The following is a 25,504-nucleotide window of genomic DNA, read 5'->3' on the forward strand; positions in this document are numbered from 1 at the left end:
CTTTTTTTGCTCTGTCTCCATTTTTCTAATCATTCACCAAGCCCAAGCTTCCATGCTAAGTTGCCTCTTTGTCTGCAAAAATAATACGTCAAGTTGTGCGTACAATAGGAAATGTATAATTTTTTGTTCACTACAATGACTAATGTCTTTGTTTGCAAATGACTCTGGCGTCCACGTTTGCGCAGTTATACGGCAGTCAGCAGTAAAAACCCCATATTTTGTCATCTGTTGTGGGCAGTGCTTTTTTATAAGCTATTTCGCAACTCGGGAACTCGGCTCCTGGATTGGCTGCGCTGTTCCACGCTTGTAGTTCACACTCTGTGTCACCTGTTTGAAAAAAGAAAAGATGTCACGTGTATAGTAAACTTTGCTCTATCAGAAAAAATCTCGTCAAGAGGTCATATTTACAATGTCTAAAATCCTGTGTTGTCAGTCCTGTTTCGATGAAGGTCTTTTGAAGTTCCGTTCGAGTGATATAATCCGTTTGAGAGAAAGCTAGTTTCACAGTTCTATTTCAAATTAAACTGGCGCTTCATGTCCAGTGTAGAAATAGCTTCATTTTATCGCGAGAACGTTTGGCAGAAGAGTCCCACGGAGCTCTTCTATTGAAAGAAATAGAAAGTATGAAGCTCAATATAAAACACCACTAACAGGAAGACGTTCACAAACGGCACGGCGGTGCTAGGTCAAATCTGAGAAGGCGGATGCATAAGACCACCGACTCACCTATTTAGCAATGCATTCAACACGCGCAACATATGTCCCGGCAACGCAGTGAATGCAGTTTTGCAAACTGCTCTCTACAACGGCTCACCTCCTCTCTTTGTCGTCTCTTTATAATGCACAGTGTCTTTTTGACAGAAAAGCGCCTTCTATCGGGATCCACGGAAAATTTGGTACGCTCTACGTACGCCGCGCGATCATCGTCACGCAAGTTTTCTGGCTTCCGCGTGAGATGGCACCACATTGGCGTTTGGTGAAACACTCTAGTTGTGCAAGAGCGGTGACATCTGAAACAGGGACGTTGCGATAATGATAGGGAGTTGCGAAGGTAGGAGAGAGGGGTGGCCTACGGAAGATAGAAGGGGTGAGATCGCCTGAAGCGGGTGGAAACGGGAGGCGGAGGAAAACGGTCCGCCTATACCGGCCGCCCCGTCCTTCACCACGTGCTGGTTTCCAGCCCAGAGGCCGCACCATGAGAGCGTTCGCCGAACGTGTGTCTGCCCCGGAGCTTTAACGCTGCAGTTCCGCCAAGCACGAGCTCACCCATCTCGCGTCGCATATGTGAACGACGCCTGGTAGCCTCCGGGGTTCTGTTTACAGTGCGGAGGAGCGCATAGCTCGCGTGCTTTCTATCACTTTTATGACTTCTCCCTTCTTACAAAATAGTAATTATGTAACGGTTGAGTACTTTTATGGACTTGTATTTGTGAAACTGCAAGAAAGCTTCCACAAATCTTTAAAACACACGCCTTCTCCTAGTGTTATGACGAATTCCTATGAACAGAGGGATCAACCAATGTTTTACATAGAAGCTGTTATTGAAGTTACAAAGGCACTCGAAAATGTTATATGGCAGTTTTAGCGGTTTTCTGGAGTAATCAGCGAATTCATATATATTATATTTAGAGATCACGCTGAGAATAGCAGGTTGAAACATGCAGGTAAATTTTGGAGCTTCTGTGTCAATTAGGACTTCAACAAAAACTACTAAACTCTCGCTTTCGGGCCATTTAGAGTCGTTTAAGAAGTTTCTCCGCTTGCCTTAAATAGCTAAAATCCACAGATATTTGGCGCTTTCGTGAAATAGGTCACACTCTATGGGTGACACAACCCTATAGTTTCAAGTGTGTAGCCTAATGGTGTGCTTCAAATATAATTACTGAATACTCGCCTGCACTAAGATTTTCTGATTTGAGAAAGGCATGGAGTTTTTAAACCGTTCTCATCGATTAACTATGTGAGGCCAAATTGTTGTATTTCGCTGAAGTAGGGAAGCGCACTGTGAGTGATATTGTACATCTACCTTCCCTCAATCCACGCTCTAGGGAGTCTAATATTTTGTTCTATTAAAGATAATGGATCAGAAGCCGGTTTACCATCTTTTTAAAGACTTTGAAGCGACAAGTTGTGAAGCTTTAGGTTTGTTTGTAGCTGCTTAGTTAAAGAGCGCTCCTTTCTCTGTTTGAGTACTGGAATTACGATTCCTTGTTTCCAAGTTGATGGAATGTAACTCGTAGGTCATATGGTGGTGAAAAGTGACCGGAATGTTTTCTGATATTCAGAGTTCAAGTGTTTAATCTTGTCATAAACTATTCTGTCACTTGTTGAAGCAGTTCAGTGAAACCTGAAATTGAGCTGTGGCAAAGGGGCGATTGCTTGGTTCATATCGCGGTTTTTTTTTTATTCATGGGCACTCGCTCTGCGGGATGAACTGGAAATATGTTCGAAACGCGCACCTGCAAAATGAGCTTGCGCTACGAGGGCAGCTCCTTGGCGATTTACTAATGGTAGAGGATGAGAATGTCGGAATTTTAATCTGTTAAACCTGTTTCAGGCTTTCGTTTGTGCTGTATGAGGATTCTTGCAACTTAAAAGAGGATTCTTGTAATTCATGGCAATAACCATGAAATGTCCTTCCTATGCAAGCAACTTATTTATTGTTGTTTAGATAAGAAAATGCATTTGTAGCACGGAAAATAGAAGGAAGGTACTTTATTAGCTTGCTACCTTCATTCTCATTTGTACGCCTTCATAAGAAAATGCCTTCACTTTAAAATGCCATGACGTTGAGCAGCCGCGGTACGTCGGATGGTTCCATCTAGCATAACATCTTTTTATGGGCTTTTACATGCCAAAGCCAGTTTGTGATTATGAGGCAAGCCGTAGTGGAGGACTCCCGAAATTTCGACCACCTGGGGTTGTTTAACGTGCAACTAAATCTAAGCACATCGGGGTTTTCGCATTTCGCCCCCATCGAAATGCGGCCGCCGTGGCCGGGATTCGATCCCGCGACCTCGAGCTCAGCAGCCCAACACCATAGCCACTGAGCAACCATGGCGGATAGCAGAACAATTGCAGCTGTATCCCCTGCGCCTGACGATGAAAGACCCGCCGGCGTACAGGGAACTAGACTGTAACTTCACCACGTAGAAGTAAAAAAGCTCGTTCTTTATTGCTTTTATTAAACGATTGAACCTGCATTAGGCTCTCTGATAATTTTTTATGAACAAGCCGATAAATCTTCACCTGCGATAGAGCTTATGTCAAAATTCTGCGCCGTAACACGGCAATACTTAGTAAAAACTTCATGCGGTTCTTCAGGTGTCGGGCACTGTAGCTTGTAAGCTGCCTGGCAAGCAGGCACATTTGCTTTTTCGTTGGCCACGCTGTCCCACGCATTCAGTTCACACCGCTTCTCATTTTCTGAAAGCGAATAAAAAACGCCAGCTGAATGTTGGATAGATAGGAAATTTATTTGTAAGAAAAACAGACGTTTTATAGCATGGTACTTTTGCCCGGTGGAAGAATACCAGGTAAACAGCATACAAGACGGATTAATATTAGGACAGAGAGAGCAGGTTAAGTCGATGACTGACGGTATGCAAGGCTTTCAGCCCACAAATATAAGCCTTAACTTTTTAGTTACCCCGAGGAAATGATCGTTTTTTACAAGTCTCGGAAAAAAAATTATTTACCATTACAAATAATATTTCAGCACACATTGTAGCACAGCATTTGTGCACAATGAAATGCTATTTCCAAAGACATACGTTGTGAAACAAGAAATGATTAAGGGAAACATAAGAATTCTAGACAGCGCCATTCTTGCTGCCATGCAGTTGACAAAAAAACAATAAAAAACATGATATCTACAAAAGCATTAACATCAAAGGAAATTTAGAATATACATTTCAAAGATAAGCAACCCAGAGATAGTGTCCGAAAAAGAATAATTGCTCAGTACACTGCTGTTCTTTGGATACAAAAGACAAAGTAAGACCAGTTCATCGCTCATGCCATGCGGTCAAGCAGTTCCTAGATATTGTGAAGCACAGATGCACTCCTCACTTTTCACGCAATACGTCTGGTTTTTGTTCAACTTTGCGGCCCTCGTAACTATATTTGCATTTCCGCCTTTTCGGCATTTTCTTAATATGGTCCAATGAGAAGTCCAACGTACTTCACCAGTTCGTCCCGAGTCATGCACCACTTCCAGGACCCATTGCTCTCAGCGTAGCTAGGCAACTACAAGATCATGCATCCAAGAATATCTGCTTGCATGTTTGCAGATTATCTTTATCACCTCTGCAGAGAAGAAGAGTAGAAATAAATCCTACGCCATTGTAAACTGCCTTGCGCTGATACGTAGTGCTGGGCCGAGATGTGCTACCGGCGGCCTTCTTGGCGAGAACGGCAGTTTCTTCGCTGTCGATGGCAGCACATCATAACCAAGCGAAGCATGCACCCCGAAGGTAATTAGTAGAGCTATCAGGTCGTGCAAAAAGATCGGCAGATAAGCGCCCACAAGGAAGGAGACCGCTCAAGGCCATAAAGGAAACTCGCTGGTGAATAGCTGCGGACGCCCCATGCTGACTCAAAACATCATCGTCGTCAGAGCTCTAATCTGCTTTGCTGTGATCTTCGGAATTATAACTCGAGTCCTCATTACTAAATTGAAGTGCGGGTGCAGCATAGTTTTGAGCACGACGCTATTCTTGTGACGCAGCCACGTGGTACAACGCCATGGGAGCGACTTTCCATACCTGTGCAGTGACACCGGCATCGCCCCTTGCCTGGATTCTACGAGAGAAGCGAAACCGACACTATTTGAAACTGGCTAAAAATGCCATTGCCACATGTTGGCGATGCGGTGGACTCCCATAAATACACTTTGGCGGGATAAAACGACTCGGACTCCAAACCAAAGCTCACTAGTGAATAGCTGGCGTCATTTTCGATTAATTATCACCGCTCAGCAGTGTCGGATAGCAAAGCCGGCAATATAATTGAATTGTTGACTTGCTTTGAGTCGTTTGATTTCAAAATTTTGATGCTAGTGCAGCGTAATCGTGAGCGGCAGGCTTTTTTCTAGAGCGCGGCTGAAGGTGACAGCCACGCCTCCTTTCGCTACAACATACGCACATTGGTTCGCGAAAAGATTCGTCAAAAATCACAATGACGCCAGAGCGTGAAAATCTTAACTGATTCTGAAAGTTCGGTACCTGTACTAACTATTGGATGGCCTTAAGTGGATAAGAAACAGATGCAACATGTCAAAATTAGCGATCTAAAGTATCAATCACCGCTGATTGATTTGAATAGGCGTGGCAACGAAAGAGTTAAAAATGAAGTGAGGTCTCGATAGCTTGAAAACGAGTTAAAATCCTACCAGAAACCCACAATAGCACATTCTGATAATGGCTGCTTGTCAAAAAGGGTACAAGCAGCAGCGAAGTTGTGTCGACCTTACACGTTGTGAGAGAAATAAAAATAAATATGTAGTTGTGATTACGACGTGTGTACTGACACACGAAGGCATGTAAGTAACTCATGGTAAAGTAGCCAAGCACGAGGTGATGACAATGCTAGCACTTCACAGTTTTGCGGCGCAGTTGTTAGAAGCATACAAGTAGAAGATCACATTATAGCCTAAACGCGAGCAAGTAGCTCATATGTAAACAAACTACAAAAGACGTCAGTAGTCCGGAAGAGAGTGAAGAGGCCGAACCAAACTCCGCGCTATGCTCTAGGCTCGCCAGATTTTACGAGATAAGACTTTGGGACGGAATGTCGAACGAATTTTCTAGCGGGTCGGGTTCGGGGTCTCGCTTTTGGGTTTATTTGTGATTCTGCTCCGAAACGACAATTATAGCTATCTGAACCATTTTCGGGATTTCTGAATGTGTTTATTCGGCTATGGATTAGTAAAAGAAAACTCATGTTTCCCGAAACCGGAAGGTACATTTGCAAAGTCATGTTTGTTTGGGTTTCGGGTCGAACTAGTGTAAACTATTTGTCTTCGTGCTCGGATTACCTTAAAGAAATAACGAAAACCAGGTGCCATGCACGATGTCGATGAAGAAACTTTGCTGGAAATGTCCATCATATTCTGACTGCAATAATAAGATTTCTGGGGCGAGCCACGCGACTGTTTCTGGGTGCACCGCTCATAGCGCCGAGTGGACGTATAAGGTACCTTCTGCTGTTTCTTTTTAATTTAAGCAATTATGATTTATTTATTTACTTATTAAACTATTTATTTATTTATTTATTTATTCATTTATTTATTTATTTAGCATTGTTTAGACACACTGATGGTCTTGGATGGCAAGGCTAAAGGCTGAACGTTGTCTGCTTGGCAGAGGCCTGGTCACGCGTGCAGCATAGCATAATATGTATCGTACATACATATTGATAGCATGGATTAGACATGCATAGCATACATTATAAACATACGCGCGATAAATGCCCTTCTCATTAAACAATCTTCTAATTAGGAACAGTTTAGGTCCAACGGAGTATAACATGTGTAAGAAAAAACATTGATAAACACATACAAGCGCAATATGGAACTGACTTAACATAAAATAATTCTAGATAAAGGACACAAGAAACTAATTGGCACAGTCTTAATTCGAAAGGGAAGTCAAATATATTTTAATAGCATATTAAAAGTAGTTCGATGATCTGAAGTTTTGAGCAATAGTGATCGTGTTAGGATGTGCATTTATGAAGGATGTGACTAAGTGTGTTAGTTGTTTTGTACCGTAGTTGGTTCTGCTAAATGGAACTCTGAAACGCTCGTGCTTCAAATCAAATTTGGTGTTACTTGATATTTCTGATAAAAAATGAGCGTATATTTCTCGAGTTCACCACGTATGTGTATCGCGAGAATAAATTCATGTAGTTGAATAATTTTTAAAAGGCCATGTTTCAGAAACAAATGCCGTGTGATCGTTAGGTTTTAGGTTTTCAATACAGCGAACTGCTTGTGTTTAGAGACCTATCAGCCGATCCAAATTTCATTGGCATGTAGTCCCCCATACCAACAGGCAATAACTAAGACGGGACTGAAATAATGAATCATACAGGTGGCGTTTGAACCAAATAGGAACAAAGTACATAAGTCTAAACAATATGCCTACTGATCTACAAATATTAGAATGAATCATCGTTACATCCGGTGTAAAACTTAAGTTTCCTGAACAAGTGCACCTAAAAACTTATAAGGTGAAGTTTGCTCGATTACACAACCATTGAACTTGAGACAAATACCGCCATTATCAGTCCTATTTCTAGGCTTACAAACCACATATCTGGTTTTATTGACATTTAACTGTAGCTGGCTCACTGCTAACCAAACTAAAAGTTGATGTAACCAATTATTGGCTGGAATTTCGAGCACACGTAGGCTGTTACATGTGAAAAACAAACTTGTTTCATCAGCATACAAGGCTAGATTTGCTGTAAGCGGTATGTTTACAATATTGTTTGCGTATAGAATAAAGAACGATGGACCTAAAATTGACCCTTGAGGGACAGCAAGTGCTAGTTCTTTATTTTGCGAGCAAAACACATTATAACATATGCATTGCAGTCTGGCAGTGAAGTAATTCTGAATCAGGTTTAGGGCCACCGCGGGAATCCCATAGTATAGCAGTTTATTAAATAGGATCCTGGACTGAACTTGTAACGTCAGTGGTTGGGAGGTCGTTTCTTGATAAAATTACTTTTCAGATTCGGTTCCAAGATGGCGGGCCAAGATGTCTATTTCGTTCGTGTACAGCTCAAAATAACAGTACAGCTCCGGTATACGTACGGTTCAGTTCTGGTTACATTTGACCCGCTGCTTTGGAAGAGCAAGGACTTTGGTTATAGCATCCCATGCAAAATCTTAGTAGAACGGCTTCAAACTTCTGAACCAGAATAGACTTTCCACTACTATCTTCTCGGGCCATGCATAGCCGTCCGAAGTCTTCAGATACACCGGCTGTGGCATTTCGAAGGCCAGCGCAACCGATGTTATCACCAGTATTCACCCTCATCGTATGGCCCGTGACACTCGCGTGCACTGATTTACGTTAAAGTCTAAGGACCGTTCGATTTGGGACTCCGTTTTTATGTAACTGAAGGCTCGCAATGTTTGGATGACAACTACTGCTGCTTTGTTATAAGGTCATTCCTCAAATCTATTCTGCGCAAGGATCATGGATGCGACGTTCCAGCTTTGCACACCAATTTCTATGGTCCCCTCTGGATCCGCAGATCCTGGTATGGACGCTCCTTTCTACATCGAAAAACTGGAGGCTACATTCACTGGGTGCAGGCGAACTCCGTCACCAGGACCCGACATCACATGCTCTTCACTCACAAATCTTGGTCAAGAGGCCAGAGATGTACTTCTTGTCCTATTCAACGCATCCTGACTTGACCACTTGGCCCCTCAAGCCTGACAAATCTCCATCAGAATTGTCATTTTACCGTGCAATAGCACTAGCCATCTGTGCCGGCAAGGTAATGGAGAAAATTATGTTTACATGGTTAGAATGGTACTTGGAATTTTACAACGCCTATCCAGAGGTAACGGCTGGCTTTCGACGCAGTCGCTCGTCAATAGATAGCGTTATTGACCCTGTAACGTACGTAAAGCGCCAGAAGCATCTGAAACGAATCAGTGCGGCCTTTTCCTTGATGTTCAAGGTGCTTATGACAATGTAGATCATCATTCAATCCTATACGCCTTAGAAGCTGTAAGGATTGGTGGACACGACTTTCGCTGGATACGCAGCCGTTTGAATGGAACACCTTTCTTTATTTTGACTGAAGACGGACCAGCGCCGTTTAGCTATACCAGTCATGGCGTACCCCAAGGCGCAGTGCTCAGGCCTACCCTGTTAACTTGGTGCTCTTTGGACTCGCCGATTCGTTAACTCAAACCGTACAGCTCTCCGTATATGCAGACGACATCTTTATATGGACTTCAGGAGTGACAAATTTACAAGTCCGCGCACGACTTCAGAAGGCTTCAATGGCCCTGTCAACATAGCTAAGAAGGCAATACCTGGAGCTCTCAGCTAAGAAATGGCACTCGTTGCTTTTACTCGTAAAGCGATGGCCCTATATGCATTGTGGATTAATGACCAAACTGTACCATACAGAAGAACGCCCCAATTTCTTGGCATCATCATAGACAGAGACTTGTCTCGTGCATGACAAAGTGTTTGGCCGCCATTGTGGACCTTGTCACCTTTGTCGGCGGGAAGTCCTGGGGCACGACAGTACCAACAATGTGGCAACAATAGAAACACTATTTCTGGGCTTAATGCGGTACAGGTTAATTATAATAATGAATACTTGTGCTACCAATATCCACAGACTTCAGATTGTGAAAGCCCAAGCATTCAAAACTTAACAACATAACCACACTACGTTATCGATTGCGACAGTGGCCGTTGAGAGAGACGCTCATTTGACAGTCTACATTGCTGCAGATGTCCTGAGAGCCACACATCTGACACCTGATTCGGTTTCCCTCCCAGCATCTTGCTTGCTTGCAAGCAAAGAAAGCCACATTCAATTTTTGCCAAAAGTGTCGTGAGACATCAGTCCTACTAGCCTTCATAATTCACGCCTGATGCACGATTGTCAGACCCATTGCGGTGTCTGCACCAGTCGCAAGTGCAATTGACAATTCCGGGCATGAGAAGAAGAGAACTGGAGCACCGTTGCAAGCTTTGAAAGCAACCAACTTTGGAACACATTCACAAAGTGCGCAGATTCCGGCAACATGTCTGCACAGATGGTTCGGTAAAACTCAACAGGTCTCCTGCTGCAGTCGTCATCTCGGCAAAGTCTGAAGGAATCAAATTAAAAACTTCACGTATGAGATCAACAGGTGCAGAACTTGAGGCACTCCGTGCTGCACTTGATTTCATTAATCAGGAACCACCGCAACACTAGACAGTCTTTAGTGGCTGCGAGGCAGCGCTTCAGTACATACAAAGCCCAATGCGCCACGGACTCCCCCCCGCCCCCTCCCAATGAGCAACTGGCCTCACAAATTCAATAGATATATCATGGCAGCCGTGACAAGGGACACGAAATAATCTTTCGATGGTTTCCAGGACATTGCAGCATCAACGGGAACGACCACGCTGACGAAGCCACCTGACCTGCCCATGAAAGTGTTCAACTTCTCTTGATTACGCTTTCACGAACAGACGCTGCGGCTAGGCTGCAATTGATGTCCTGTGAATGTACTTCGCCCTTGTGAGACATGAACGTTTTCACCTCGCACCTTTTGCGCTCATTGTCTCCGGATATACGGACACATCTACTGCCTGGGTTGCTACGACGTGAACAGACCATGCTGCACCGTCTTTGGCGAGTCGTTGCATTTACGAACTGATATGCCTTCTTTATTGTATTGGCCAACAGCCCCACGTGCGATACACGCAGCAGCGATGAGAGTCTCGCACACATTATGTGATTGCCCGCGATGTATTGCCCAGAGACAAGTGATGTGCAGAGGGCTGGACCAGTTGGACTATCGTCCGCTATTAGAACTAAAAGCTTTAGGTCAGCGCTCCGACACAACATCCGCGCTGAATGCCTTACTCGTGTTACTAAGGTTGTTGTTGTCTACGGGCCTTCAAGATACACTTTAAGGATGCCACCGCGTACCGCTCTATAGCGTACGCGGTTTGCTTGTGCTCGTCTCTCTCTCTATCTCTTCTTTCCATTTTTTTCCCTTTTCAAACCCCTACTCCTTCCCCCGCGCAGGGTAGTCAAACGGAATTACTTCTGGTTAACCTCCCTGCCTTTCTATGCATCGTTTCTCTCTCTGTTCTCCCAGTGTGACACGAACGAGCGAAACCTAACCCTACAACTCATTATTTGTTTATTTGAATATTACCTGCATCGCCACAGGTGTTCCGCAAGGGCCGGGACAGCATCATAGAACAATATGTTTTTACATATACCGTAGCATCTACGTTTGTTATCTCGTTACATTATATATCAGCTGTCAAATTGTACAGGAAACTTAAAGTAGAGGCTAAATACATTTTGCTAAATACAATTATTAAGGTTGCTGGGCACTGCAAACATAAAAGAGCAATTTTGAACATATGTGGACTCATCGGCTGCAATTTATTAATTTTTTCGATGAAGTCGTGCCATGCGGCCAATCGCGAAGAATGGTTACACCCGACGGCGTTTTCCATCAAATGTATCGATGTAAAACACCGACACGTGCACTTATTCATCATTTTCGCGGGGACTGCATTTCACCCACTAACAACATGAAATTAGCAGTGGCCGCAAGACGCGCCTGCGTGACTGGAACTTATTGGAATGTTATCGATGCTTTTATCCGTTGTCTGCTGTCGCCGAACCTCGTGTAATCTAATTTTATGTGTGGCGCCAATTGTGTAGTACTTTCTAGAAGATACGCAGGCACCAGCGATTGCTCTACAATATGCGATGACTCGTGTATAAAAGCCTACGCCCTTAACCCGCAGATCAGTTTCCGAGGATCGCTGACTTTGTTGGCCGCCATCACTGTGTTTTTAGTGTAACCTCCTTTTGTGGGCACAACTTTGCCCAATAAAAGTTAGTATCGTCATTCACACTTTTGTTTGTATGTTCTTGACGGTTACTGTCATGTGTCAATATATCCGGGTTACGGTGCCTTCGCAAAACCTTGGGTCTGTGGAATCGGGGCCGTCTGTGTATAGGGCAGACATTGCAAAATCCTGACAAGGAGCTTACCACTGTCGTTGAAAAGTGTGCAATCATCGCATTCTACCGGTGTTAACATATGGGCCGAAACTTGCAGATTGACAAAGAAGCTCGAGAACAAATTAAGGACAGCGCGAAGAGCGATAGAACGAGAAATCTTAGGCGTAACCTTATAAGACAAGAGGAGAGCGGTGTGAATGAGAGAGCAAACGGAGATGGCTGATATTCTAATTGACATTAAGAGGAAAAGATGGAGCTGGGCAGGCCAAGTAATGCGTACAATGGATGACTGGTGGAATGGGTGTCAGAAAGTTACAGAACGGGTGTCAAGAGAAGGTAAGCGCAGTCGAGGACGGCAGAAAACTATGTGGGGTGATGAAATGAGAAAATTTGCAGGCGCAAGTTGGACTCAGCTAGCGCAAGAGAGCGGCAATTGGAGATCGCAGGGAGTGGCTTTCGTCATGCAGTGAACAGAAAAATAGACAGCTCCTGCTGCTGATGGTGACCCATGTATTTCTGAGGCCACAAAAAGCAATACTGTAAAGAAGTAAACGACGACGTTGTATGCATCGCAAATAAGTTACATTACAGATGATGGCGGGGACCTTTGTGAACTAATCTGTGCTTTCGCAGTGAGTGAGTTCACATGCGGTGGAATGACCTAATCCTGATATCTTTTTTGTTCTTTTTCAAGAATAAATTCTTGCCAGCGGTAAAGGAATATGGGCCTATATTCATTTGTAAAACTGCCCTCTTCGGTCAATACAAACAAAAAAACCTTGAAGCAAATAAAGTTTTCTTGATTACTTCCCGAGCTGTTCTGAGCACCGTACAGTGCGCGCGCATCACAATGGCCACCAAAGCTCTGTGCCAATTTTGTTGCTGTAGAAATATCATTACAGAATTGGCTTATATTTAAATAATAGGTTAAAGAGTCTACAGGCAGGCAAATAATCAGCCAAACTGCACGTTGGATGAGTCCACACCAGATCAAACAGCGTTTTTTCGAACATCATAGCTATAGCTCAAAAATTTACACGTTTCTTGGAGTCCAAAGGCATTCTACACGCTTAATTTATTGCAAAATATTTTGTTGCATTTTGATGACAATTTATTTTTTCTGATCACCTTAGTCAGGACTCATCAACTAACCTTTTTTTTTTCAGAGGCACGCATATGATCTAATCGCTGAAATGGTGTTTGTGGCAAGACGTTGAAGTTATCTGACCATGAAAGTAGCCAATTTTTCATATATTTCAACTCTTCGAGTGCTTTGGCACCGGAAAAACTAAGTCACTCTACAGTGTGATTTTTTTTGCGGAATGCAGGAAAATGCCGAAGGCACAAATTCAATATGCAATGGTAGCCAGGTTGATATAGTAAAGCCTACAAATACTTGAAGTTTTGTAGGTTCAGTCGATCAGCTTGAAAATAAATGCAAAGTTCATTTTTTTTGGCGAGAGGCTTCGTACTCAAGGTACGAAAAGTAGCGTTTTGGTTGGCTTAAAAATATGTGTGATATCATTAGATAGCTCTATATATCTGCTATGCATATGAGAATTAGAAAAGGATGTTATTTCTGAAACTTGAAAAATTATTTTTTTCAATTTTTGTGTCAGCACCGGCTTTCTTCCGGCGGGCATCCGATTTGCCGGCCTGCGATGCAGAAGTCGAAACTTGCTTCGTCTGCAACGCAGATGACAGAGGAGGGGTGTTCGTAGCCTACGTTTCAATACCGACAGACGCAAGCCATAACCCAATGTGTCTTGTGCTTGGTGTGGGCCAAGGGAACCATACAGCCGTGAAATATCACGATATGTTCACGATAGAGTCGTGCAAAGTTACAAGGTGCGCTTCATGCAGTTTATAAAAAGAAATATTCGCAAATAAGCAGCCAGTAAATCCCGAAACCGCACTCATGTCGTTCGGGCGCAACATCTGAAAAGACGTCGCCGCGCCGTACAGTTCGACATATCAGGATGCATTGCGACACACAGGGTGTAGGACCTTATGTGCCCTGCTACGTGGAATCCAAAAAATGTCGTAAGACGATGCAAGTAGAAAACACCTACCTAATTACGATTGAAAGCCTATACGAGCGTCAGTAAAGTCGTCTGGTATTAGGCTTTAGCACTGTTCGACAGCCTGAACATGCTCAGATATAATATTCATATGTGCACTGTTTCGGCTGATGAGCTCAGACGTGGTTGACATCTACTTTTCGCATTAATGGAAAGAAAATAGAAAACTGTGAGTCGAGGCTGTGGCGCTTGACGTCGCATATTCGCATGAATAAAAAAGAAGCCAGCCACATGTTGTTGAATAAGTCCTCGGGGTAATTTTATCAACAGTGTCTCCTTGCTAGACGTCAAGGTTTCACTTATTTATGCTATTTGCGCAATCCACGTATGAATATTTGAAAAGATAATTTTTGGCATTTATTGAACAATAAATTTGTGGAACTTCTCACATTCAAAGCAGATACGTTGAGCTATCTAATGATGAATCCCGAACACTATTAGGCCGACTGACAAAGCAACTTTTTGGACAGGCAACAGGATGCTTTCGGCAAGAAAGGGATAGAAGCGGGGAAGAAGCGCGCCGTCTTCAGTCGCACGCGAGGCACCCAATGTTGCGAGGTTGCGCCACCGTTGTCAACCTCTTCATCGCTACAAATGCCCCAGCTGCTTATACATGCACACTCAGTAGTAACTTGTTTTTCTGCAAAAGTAAATACTCGATCATCCAGAAAAAAAAAGTTGTGGCTTTCATAGTAACAAAGAAACTAGAGTGTACTGAACGGAGCCACCCCACCGACGCCGCACAATCCGCACGCTCATACTTGCGGTGTTGTGCAGCGCCTCACTCACCGTATCTGCAAGCTGTCGTAAAGTCTCAACACTTTTAACCGTTAAGAAATGGTGTACCTATTCGATTATCGAATAATAATAGGAAAATTCGAATATTTGACTACTTTCCATGTTGTTTTTATTTAGCGATGCAGGCATGGATACTTGGCGAGCAGGGGGCAACCTTGAGCATCGCTGCGACGGAAATCGCGCTGCCGCAAACGCATGTGAAAGCTTTCAGCGAAAATCGCTTTGCGACGTGCACGGCAGAACGATTTTTTTCGTCCCAATCGCGCCATGTGAAACAGCCTATAGACAGCACGAATTTCACTTCACTCGCTGCTGCTGCCGCGTTTCATCACGCCAGCGTTTTGACAGGGAGTATCCGCAGTCATCGAATGTTATGTGTTCATGTTTGCTGTGCACGCTGAATGCGTAATAATTTAGTTAGCAAGGGAATGTTTACAGTTGATGCGGCCAGTAAAAGCATTATCCTTATTCGTACGGCTGTCTGCTAATTTGCTATGACAATCGATGCTTCGCCTTTTGGGTGAAACTGCGCCTCTCTTTATCGGCTATACTATGTTAACCTGGCTACCATTCTGAATGTGCATTGTGCCTTCTAGATTTTACAGCGCTGTGAGAAAAGAATGTAATTTTGCTCTTTTTCGCCGGTGTCAAAAGTATTCGAAGTGCTCACATGTTTCAAAGCCTGGTTATTTTGGTAGTTTCACCATTTCATTGTCTTGACATACACGCCGTTTGAACGTGTGGATCGCATAACGTGCCTTTGAAGAAAGTGTTGATTGGTGCCTTCGAGCTCAGCTGTACAAGAACAATACATTTTCGCCAGAATGCTAGAAAATATTTGCGAAGTAATATAAATGAGGAGAATGACTTTTCTACTATAATAAACATGCGGAAACTTCTTCGACTATATCCGTGACGGTCGAAAAAGTGCTGGTTGATTTGGCGTGGAATGAGCCAGTTTCTAACATATATGATAAACAAATCTCGTTATCTAGTCTCGTAAATCAGTAGAAGCAACAGTCGGTAAGCAACTGGTAATACTAGGCGCTTGTCTGAGGAATGCAAGAAGAGGAATTTAGAAAGGCAATTTATAAGCTTCCTTTTTTCGCTTACCGCTTACTGTTGAAGTCAGAACAAAACACTTCTCAGTTGCGTTCCAATACTGGAATTTGTAGGTTGCAGAATTCCCCGTGCCTTCGTAAAGAAAAAGTGACAAAAATTTCTTTAAGATATTTTGATGACATACTTCTCACGTATTAAGGCATAGATTCAAGGCCTTTCTTCTTTCTTTTTCTGTTTTTTTTACATAGCAGAAGTGCACATAAAAGTCATTTTTGATTGTAAACTGACACCCTACTAAAACATTTCAATTACGCTGCAACTTATAACATGAATTCAAAGGCTGATATAGCCATTTACTCAATATATGAAGGCAATACAAGAATTCATGATCAGTTAGAGATAGTGTTCTAGAGAATTTTAACAAAAAGACCAGGTGCCGAATCTTCCATGTCGACACTATTGTAAGGAAAGTGGTAAGTTAAAAATTAAATTATATGCTGATTACACAACGCACAACGCGTCTGTGCAATTTTTTGCCCACTTAGCAACCTCCCACGTATATTATAGCGCACTCTTCATTCTAGCGATTTCTTAATTAAGACGTATATTAATAACGCCTTTATTAGTCCGAACACCGGAGGAGAAAAAGGCAAATCTGAACAGTTCTCACATACATTTCTTCACATTTGTGCGACCTTAAATTGCGTTAGTATGCATCATGAACTAGACGGGAAACATGAATAAAAATGCGAATAGAGGATGCGAAAGGGGAATGAAGCTACTTGCAAACATCAAATTTCATTTGACCTCTACAATAAATATCAATTGGTCACCGCCCCGTAAAGTAAGTTGGCAGCCATTCATCAAGGGCTAGCAGTTTTCTGCGAACAAGTAAACATCACCGCAGATGTGGTTCCTAAGTGTTGCACAGTTAACAGAAATGTTCCCTGTATTCAACAATATTATGTGTTACTAATTGTATAGAAATGGCACACATGCATATCTTGTTCGCAAAAAAGCCACAAACTAAGAAGGGTGTTTCATTTAAATAATTGATGACCCACAAGAGTCTCCAACCAGTACAAAAGGAGCACAAGGACGAAGAAAACTGCTTACTGCCCAGCGAGGTATTACATTAGTGACACTTGAAGGTGTTTTTTTTTTCGTTGCCCTGTCAGCAGAATTCTGCAATATATAGTAGGCTATTAGAAAAGAACTGCTTCAACTTAATGATTAGACTGTAGGAAGAAAAACCTATATTCGCCACTAAGCGATAGAACACTATCACTTCGTTATCGTCGAGGCCATGTTTAGGCACTGGTGACACCTTATGGCTGTTATCGTGCACTTTTCTTGCTGGCATTCCTTTTCTCTTCGTTCCCTTCACACGTACATTGCGATGGTATAATAAAACTTGTGTTGCATAGACACCGCTTTTTCCTGTCCACATTTTCCCTGTTGGTAGTTTGGCGGCTGATTTTTTTTCAGCAAGCAAAAGTTTATCGGCGTGTACATGTATACGACAGAAGCGTATCGTATCAACTTTCAAGCGTATTGCATTTGAGGCAAACGAAATATTTCACTAGGAAGACGTGTCGCATCTAACGCGCCAAACAGGGGTAGCTTCAGATGGGAAACGCGCATTTCAGCGGCGCAGGCAAACAGAAGCACAACGTATCAGGAATTGTGGAAAAGCATTCGCTGCGGGATGACAAACGACCAACCAACCGGCGGCGGCTGCTGCCGCACTGCGGGACACCAACATAAAATATGGCGGCTTAGGAAGCAGGTCCCGCGTGATTTCTTCTCACTCGTGAGCACACGAAGCGCTTGAAACAGTGTCGTCTTTGTGATTAATAAATGACAAAAAGACACTAACATCGGCGAGTTGATTCGCGGTATTACTGTTGCCAAGCACACTTTGACGTTATAGAAACCGAGACGGTCACGCTCGGCTACCACCGAACAGTACTACTGCAGCTGACACGATGTGAAATTTTATTATTCTGATTGAACGCAGTGCGTCGCGTAAATTTGTCCACACGGCCAAAAGAAGAACTTGAGGAACGTAATCGTCACCCTACGGGCTTTTTAGGTGCATTTCACAACGCGACAGCAAAACAGGCTTATCGCAACTGAAAGCGCTAAGCTTAAAATATGGCACTAGGCGGTGCTAGTTTGCTGGGCAAGAAATGTGAATTCTTGTAAACGGTGGTGCATGAGTGCAGGCGATACAAGAAATCAATACGATACGCTCCTGCCATGTACACGCGGCCTTTGGGTGCCTTTGCGGCGAGAGTACACAATACGAGGGCTTATTTTCAGCTGAAGGTTTAGTTTTGGGAAATCGGTTGTTATAAATTATTATTATAGCTTAGTATTGAAATTCAGGCATCCCGTACTATTAGGTACTTAAAGCGAAATTTCCGCCACCCATCTTTTTGTTATCCGCTAACATAACTACCAAATTTTCTCCTATCTCAACTCGAATATGCATGGCACATTTGCCAGCCACATCATCGGCAATATCTCATCACGTCTCTTGAAGCTGTACAATATCCATACAGAGCCTTCGTCGCTAGTCAATGCAACTGAACGTCAAGTGAGTCTAATATCATCGCTTCGTGGCTTCAGAATCCTGGAAAATTGTCGCTGTGCCAGGCTTGTTGCATAACGTTTGCGTGATTTATTTCGCATTACTATCACTATAAGTCAGTTATATCAAAAAGTATGACAAGCCTCTCACTGCCGCCATGCCGTAATCGTCAGGAATCGTTCCGATGTCATTGCATCATAAATATGTAAGCAATACAGAGCCATCACACACTGGCATCTTGATGTTCCTCATTGCAAGGCCTCTATCCTGACACGATGATCGGCTTCCGGCGCAGACTCAGCACACAAGATGCCACGTTACAACTCAAACAAGAAATCATCGACAACAAGACAGAAGACAGCAAAGTAATTCTGGGTCTCGATTTACAAAGTGCATTCGACAAAGTCAAACACTCAGCCATATTAGGACAAGTATCAAGACTCAACAAGGGGGTAACGAGCTACAATTATATTCAAGACTTCTTGACCAACCGCTTGGTAGAACTGCACGCCGGAGACCTCAAGCTACCCGAACACAAGTTCGGCGGTACGGGTACTCCACAGGGTTCGGTCATATCGCCTCTGCTCTTTAACCTCGTCATGATCGGGGTAGCGAGGGCAGAAGCGGGGACCGGCGTCCGGCATACGATCTACGCCGACGACATTACCCTGTGGGCGGCCGGCGGCTCCGACGCCAGCATCGAGCAACAGCTGCAAGCGGCGGTTACCGCCATCGAGAAGCACCTTGATGGCACAGGCCTAATGGGCTCGCCCGCCAAATCCGAGCTGTTCGTCATCACACCGCTTCGACCGGGACGGAAGCGCGCTCCTCTTCGGGAGTGTGATCACATCAAAATTGTGACTGTATCGGGGCAACGCATCCCCGAAGTTCCCAAGATCAGGGTCCTGGGCCTGCTGCTCAACAAGAGCGGCCGCAACGACGAAACCATCAACAAGCTTACCACCAAGTCAATGGACGCCATCCGGCTCATACATCGAGTCTCTACACGACGGGCGGGCATGCGTGAAGACAATCTCGTGCGCCTTGTCCAGTCGTTCGTGATGAGTCACATCGCCTACGTTGTGGCCTACCTTAACTGGCACGTCACTGACAGGACCAAGATCAACACGCTGATCAGACGGGCTTACAAGACGGCGCTGGGTTTAATGGAGACTACGAGTACGGCGCGGCTCTTGCAGCTCGGCGTCGATAACACCCTAGAAGAAATAGCCGAGGCGCAGCTCACCGCGCAATTCGAGCGCCTCTATACCACCAAGGCGGGTCGCAGTAAACTGACGTACCTGGCTTACAACCCCCAAGCTCCCAGCCGGCAACCGTGCGAGATCACAGATGAAGCGCGGGCCCACATTTACGTGGACCCCATCGCGAAGAACATGCACCCAGAATACAACCAAGAACGGCGGCAGGCGCGGGCCAGGGCCCTCACCGAGCAACACGCCCAAGACCCGCACGCCCGGTACGTGGACGCCGCGGAATACAAGTGGGAAGGCTTCGTGGCAGTGGTCGTTGCGGCGGCTACCGGCACCAAGACAACGGCAGCGAGCGTGCGGTGCACGAACGCCACAGACGCTGAGGAGGTTGCCATCGCTGTGGCGATCACTGAGGCCGAGTGTCGCCCCATGCTCAGCGACTCGAGGAATGCCGTGCGCAACTTTGCCAAGGGGTGAATATGCGCGCCGGCGGCCGCCATCATCGGCAAGCTCTAACATCAAGACAGCAGCAGCATCGTCCGTGTCAAGTGGTTCCCGGCGCACGTCGGCGAGCGTGCATCCTCAACGAACCACAACGAGACGGCCCATTCGGCGGCGCGAGCGCTTACTTTCCGCGCCCCCGAGCGTGACCGTCCCGTGTGGTGGTTCGAAACCAAGGACAGATTGACTAGTTATGCCGAAGTAACCAAGTGTTACCGCTTAGCTCGATGGACAATGCCGCCTCCCCACCCGGCACTCAGTCGGGAGGAGGCTGTAATCCTAAGACAAATACAGACCGCGTCACTCCTCACCCCCGCATTGCTGCACGTGCTTCACCCAGAGCTCTATCCGAGTGGGCTATGCGGTGTTTGTGCATCGGGTCCGGCGGAGCAATGGCACATCATGTGGGACTGTGCCAGGTTCCCGACGGCAGCTACCCCCAGAACTTACCCGCCCTAACTTCAAGGTGCACTGCAGTCTGCACACAAGGACTCACAACTATGGGCCGTCCAGCAGGCCCGGGGTGCGCTCGAAAAGCACAAGCCTCATGACCCACTACAAACGGGCCCAACTGGGCTAGTGCAGAGTAGGGTATAACCCCGGGTCGACGCTTGGCCAGCGTCACGACGCGTTAAACCGTCGTTTGCCGGCACTTTATTAAAGTTATCCATATCCTAATATTGCATAATTATGTTTGTGTCTGTGACACGGCCATAGCACTGATCTCATCCGCTCTCTCACAAGCTATTCCCCTTTGCTACGACCAGACATCTGCTAATGATGTATTGTCTCTCTCTCTCTCTCTCTCTCTCTCTCTATATATATATATATATATATATATATATATATACATATATATATATATATATATACATGTATATATATATATATATATATATATATATATATATATCATCTTACGTTTGAACAGCTCTTTGTGTTGTTTTATTGTGTTTTTAAATCGGTTATTCATGCGCTCAAATTACGGCAGTGTTATCGCCGTCGTCAGACAGTGGCTATCTTGATGCGTTGTCATACCATCGTCGTCGGAGGGTCGTTATCATCCCATTGTGCTCATATCGTCGTCGACACGCTGTCGTCGTTCTACCGTGGTCATCATTTAAGAATTGTCATCTAATTAAGGTCATGCCGTCGTCGTTACGCCGTCTTTGTCGTCTCACTGACGTAATTACTTATTCGTCATTCCGTCGTCGTCACCACGCCGGCGTCATTCAGTGGTCATCATGCCACCAAGCTCACGGGCGACCTATGCAAGCGTGTGCCATCAGAACGTGGCGCGATACCGAGGTACGTAGCGTGTAGCGGAAGCAACGGAATTCTCAGAATGACCACCACAGATGTTAGGTAAACGTGACTTCAGAAATATAGTGTGTTCCTACGTTGCGCGATTGCTACATGCATTGTCGTCGGCAGTCATCGTGAGGTGAGCTCTGCCGTATCATTTTTTTGCGATAGACGTGTTTCTTAGATGGCATATGCGTTCCTATTCAAATGGACATTCCAGTTCAAGGTGTCGCTGATGCACATGCTACTGCTACTAAAGAAGATCTTCGATGCACTGCATATTGTGCTGACAACGTTACCTTGCGCGCCTTGTGTATAGCTTCTACCAGAAGGCGAGCCTTCGTGCATTGCGTTCGCCGCCTGCGTTTCCCGGTAAACATTACGCTTACATAAGTTGCAGCTGCCGGGAAACGTGAGGAGCACGGCAGGGATCTTTGAATGCTGTCGCGTTTCCCTATTAAAGGCGAAGCTTAAGCGTCCTCCAATTTTAAAGCGAAGCTGATATGGGGAGTTCCACAGACATTTTCGTGTGGCGTGGGTGGTAGGAAGTGCCAATCAATACGCAACCAAGGTGCAAATTTTTTTTATTTGAAACAAGCTTGTCAAATCACTGTAAAATAAAAGTTGCTTTTTGTGTAAGTGACTTTTCACGAATAAAAGCGCCATAGAAAGAAGCATACGAGTGTGAGTAAACCGAGTGACATGTAAGTATAACGCATGTTGTCTCACCTGCAGTAGTGGGTTCCATGGTCATAGACAGGCCTGCACCTGCTTCTGCATCCTCGGAAAACGTGACTGAATATCTTGCGTCGTGCGTGGTAAAGAACCAACTGGGGGAGAGGCGAAGGACCATCAATGATCAGGCAAACGAATTACAGTAAAGACAAGGCATATTGCACATTAGGTATTTGAGAAAAAAAAAACTTGCTGCGTCATTGTTATTTGCTAGAGCCCGAGCACCACACAAGAGATGAAAGGGTAATTTTATTTATTCATTTGGCACCTGCATCGCCCTTTCAGGGATTGCAGCAGGGGGGTACGTAAATAACTACATAATTTGTTTTTCAATTCAAACGCACAAAGGGCGGTAAAATTCATAATTGGTCTCCATACCTTCAGTAGTTGACGGAAGAGCATTCCAATCCCTTGTGGTTCCACAAGAAAAATTAATATCGCAAGGCATCACTTCTAAAGGTTCATAAGGTTTCAAAATATGGCCCCTTCTTCGTCACATATACGACGGTGGCCTAATGCACTTTTCTATGTCAATGCCTCCTTTAGAATATTGTATACAATCAAAAAGTAGTTTAATGCTGTATCTTCTGTACTTCAAAATCCTGCCATTGAAGTTAGCGCTTGCTTTCAGTGATAATGAGTTCTTTGTTGTAATTTCCCAATACCAATCGGACTGCCATATTCTGGACATTTCTTCAAGTAAATCAGTATAAGGGTCGCAACAAACACATGTGTACTCAAGTACCGTAGGTACGTGAGCAAAATGCAGCCGTTCCTTTTGTTTACTAGGTAATTGGCCAAAATTTCGACGAAGGAAGCCCAACTTACGGGCCACCTTTATTCTTATCTCCTCTGCATGCATGTTGCATCTTAAGCCGGACGTAAATAAAACACCAAAGCATTTGCATTCCCTAACCTTGCATATAGTAACACTAGTTGCACTCATATGACTTTTATGAATGTTTCCTTGTAAACGTGACTTTTCAACACATTAAAACGTTAAGTAACATTTCCCACTTCGCACACCAAGATGAAGCTTTATATAAGTCACTCTTAAGGGAAGAAAAATAACGATCATCATCACTGACCCTACAACGCGCACCGTAGTCTGCGAACATCCTGAAAGTCGACGTAATACCTCTAGTAATGGCATTAATGTATAATAAGATATGAGAGGTCCCACAAATGAGCCTTAGGGCACTGCAGGGGTCACCATGTCAAGATCAGAGGAAATGCCGTCGAGAATCATAAAGTTTGTCTATATTAAAGATAATGCAGATAACCTTGCCATTACCTTTTTCTTAAATTTGTAGGCGTGTAATCTACTAATCAATAGATAATGAGCCACGACGTCAAACGCTTTTTAATGATCTAGAAATATGCAATCAATTACTTGCCTTCTATCTATTGCTGCAACTAAATCGTGTGTGAATCTACAAGTTGTATAGGACAAGGAAAACTTTGCCGAAACCTATGTTGGTATTGATTTCATAGGTTAAGTTTAACTAGATGTGACGCAAATATGTATAACGTGCTCATTGCCTAAACTTCTGCCACTCGCGCATGCCATTTACGCAACTTTAGACGACGAATCAACGTTTCACGCAAATCCTTTCCGGTACACCCGCGCAATACCATTCTCGGAAAAGTAAACAGGCAAAGCGGTAACAGGCGCTGGCTAAATTGTAGTGCAGGGGGCCTATCAAGGTAACCATCGTCGAGTCACGTGTCGTGGCAACTGACGTAACCAGCACCGACTGACGTATCAGGCACAATGACTGTTAATGTGTGACACTAACGGTACATATGACAGGTCACTTTCAGGTGCTCGAGAGAGCTCTCGCGGGGCGCTCTACATTCGGCTGGCCGAAATCGAGCGCTCGGCACACATTTGCCTGGTTCGTTCAGAGCACCACGTTCTATTTCAGAGTGCTCAGAGACGCTCCCACCTTGAAACCTGGGAGGGCGGCCGAGATGCGACAAGAACTCGATCATGTGCCTAGTAAGATTATTCTAGGAACATTTAGCACGTCCGGCAGGAGCGGCCTTTCCCTGGCGCCATTGTCGCGAGGGTTCCCCCGATTGTGCACACCGAGCTGGAGCGTGGTAGAAACTATATGTAGAACTCCCAGTTACGCAAATTGGACGTCAGGAGATTGGAATAAAAACTCTGTAATAGTTTTACGTTATAGGGCTCCAGCATAGCGTTGTGGAACCGTTTTGGCACGATTACGACATCCCTATGCCAATTCTTCTTGGCTGACGATCCATTTAATCGACATCGTTACTTTCCATTGCACGCCGCCGCAATTTTCAACCAGCTACCGCTAGCAAGGCAAGCGGAAGAGGGCCATTCACAGACGCCGGCACCACCTTCCTTATCCTGCTATGCATGGTCACAACTGAACAATCGGCTCCACCGAAACTATCTCCATTTCTGCTTGGTCTCCACCTGTTGACAGCCGATTAGATAAGAAGAACCTGTAAAACTGGTAAGTTCTATTTGCTTTGAAATCAAGCAGGCGATTTGCTGCAAATGAGGACAGCTTTTCATTCGGTGGTTCAAACAACGCTGCAGGTCACCACCCGATGCTTACGGTGACGGTGGCGTGAATTTGACGTCTGGAGATAGTAATAAAAACATATTGGAATAGTTTTAAATCTTAAGGCCCCAGAATTCGCCTTGAATACTGTTTGCGCTTTGCCGATGCGTATGTGGTGAAAAAAAAACAACCTTCTCGATTTTCTAAATGTTCTGAATCAGTAAATGCATATTATCAAGGGTTAGCTAAGTATTGCTACTGTATTTACATTACGATTATGTACGTACTACCACCGCTTTAATATAAAAGACTAATATCTGGATGGTGGGAAGAATGCATTGAATAAAATATGTTGTTAGAACTGCACCCACAATCACATACTTAATAAGGATAATGTTCCGCAGTAACATAACAGTCATGTGAATTATTTGTTTTAGAAATGCACACTGTACACTAGAAATTGAGTGAATGACACTGTAGCAGCAGTGTGGTCACTAGGCCATCTTACATAGCTCAACTGCTCATAATTTCTTATGTTCTGCTCAATGACAGCCAGAAAACTATGAGGAATCGCCTTTTGAAAATCAGCGTTTGTTCTTTGTGAGACGCCGCGATAATAAGTCGGAAAGAAACAATTTGATCGACAGCTCACGCTAATTTAATCGTGCACACATAAATTTATTTATACTTAAGAGAACTGCATTTAGAAGGAAGACTACTTAGTTTTTAGCTTTCGAAATGTCAAGATACTCACTCACAACCTTTCAATTTGTACTTCCGTAAAAATGTGTATGTAGTAGCAGTAGTTCCTGTAGATGCTTCATTGCTAGTTGCTTGCGTAGTTTGTATGCACACCTTCGATTTGCCGTCATTTACGTTGTCATTGTAGCTGCGTTGGAGCATCCAGTATGGCTGCTGTTGTCCCAT

General features: G+C 44.3%; 1 protein-coding gene across 1 annotated transcript; it reads right to left on the minus strand.

Moving 5' to 3' along the window:
• Positions 1–3,163: 3,163 nt before the first annotated feature.
• LOC142586867 (uncharacterized) lies at positions 3,164–25,504 on the minus strand. Its single transcript, XM_075697739.1, has 4 exons — positions 25,332–25,504; positions 22,029–22,129; positions 15,738–15,818; positions 3,164–3,426 (listed from the first exon to the last, which is right to left on the minus strand). Exons 1-4 carry the CDS (start codon positions 25,502–25,504, stop codon positions 3,224–3,226), a joined length of 558 nt encoding a protein of 185 aa, XP_075553854.1. The 3' UTR covers positions 3,164–3,223.

This window comes from Dermacentor variabilis, chromosome 7 (genome assembly GCF_050947875.1).
Source record: "Dermacentor variabilis isolate Ectoservices chromosome 7, ASM5094787v1, whole genome shotgun sequence".
In the NCBI taxonomy this organism is placed as follows: Eukaryota; Metazoa; Arthropoda; class Arachnida; order Ixodida; family Ixodidae; genus Dermacentor; species Dermacentor variabilis.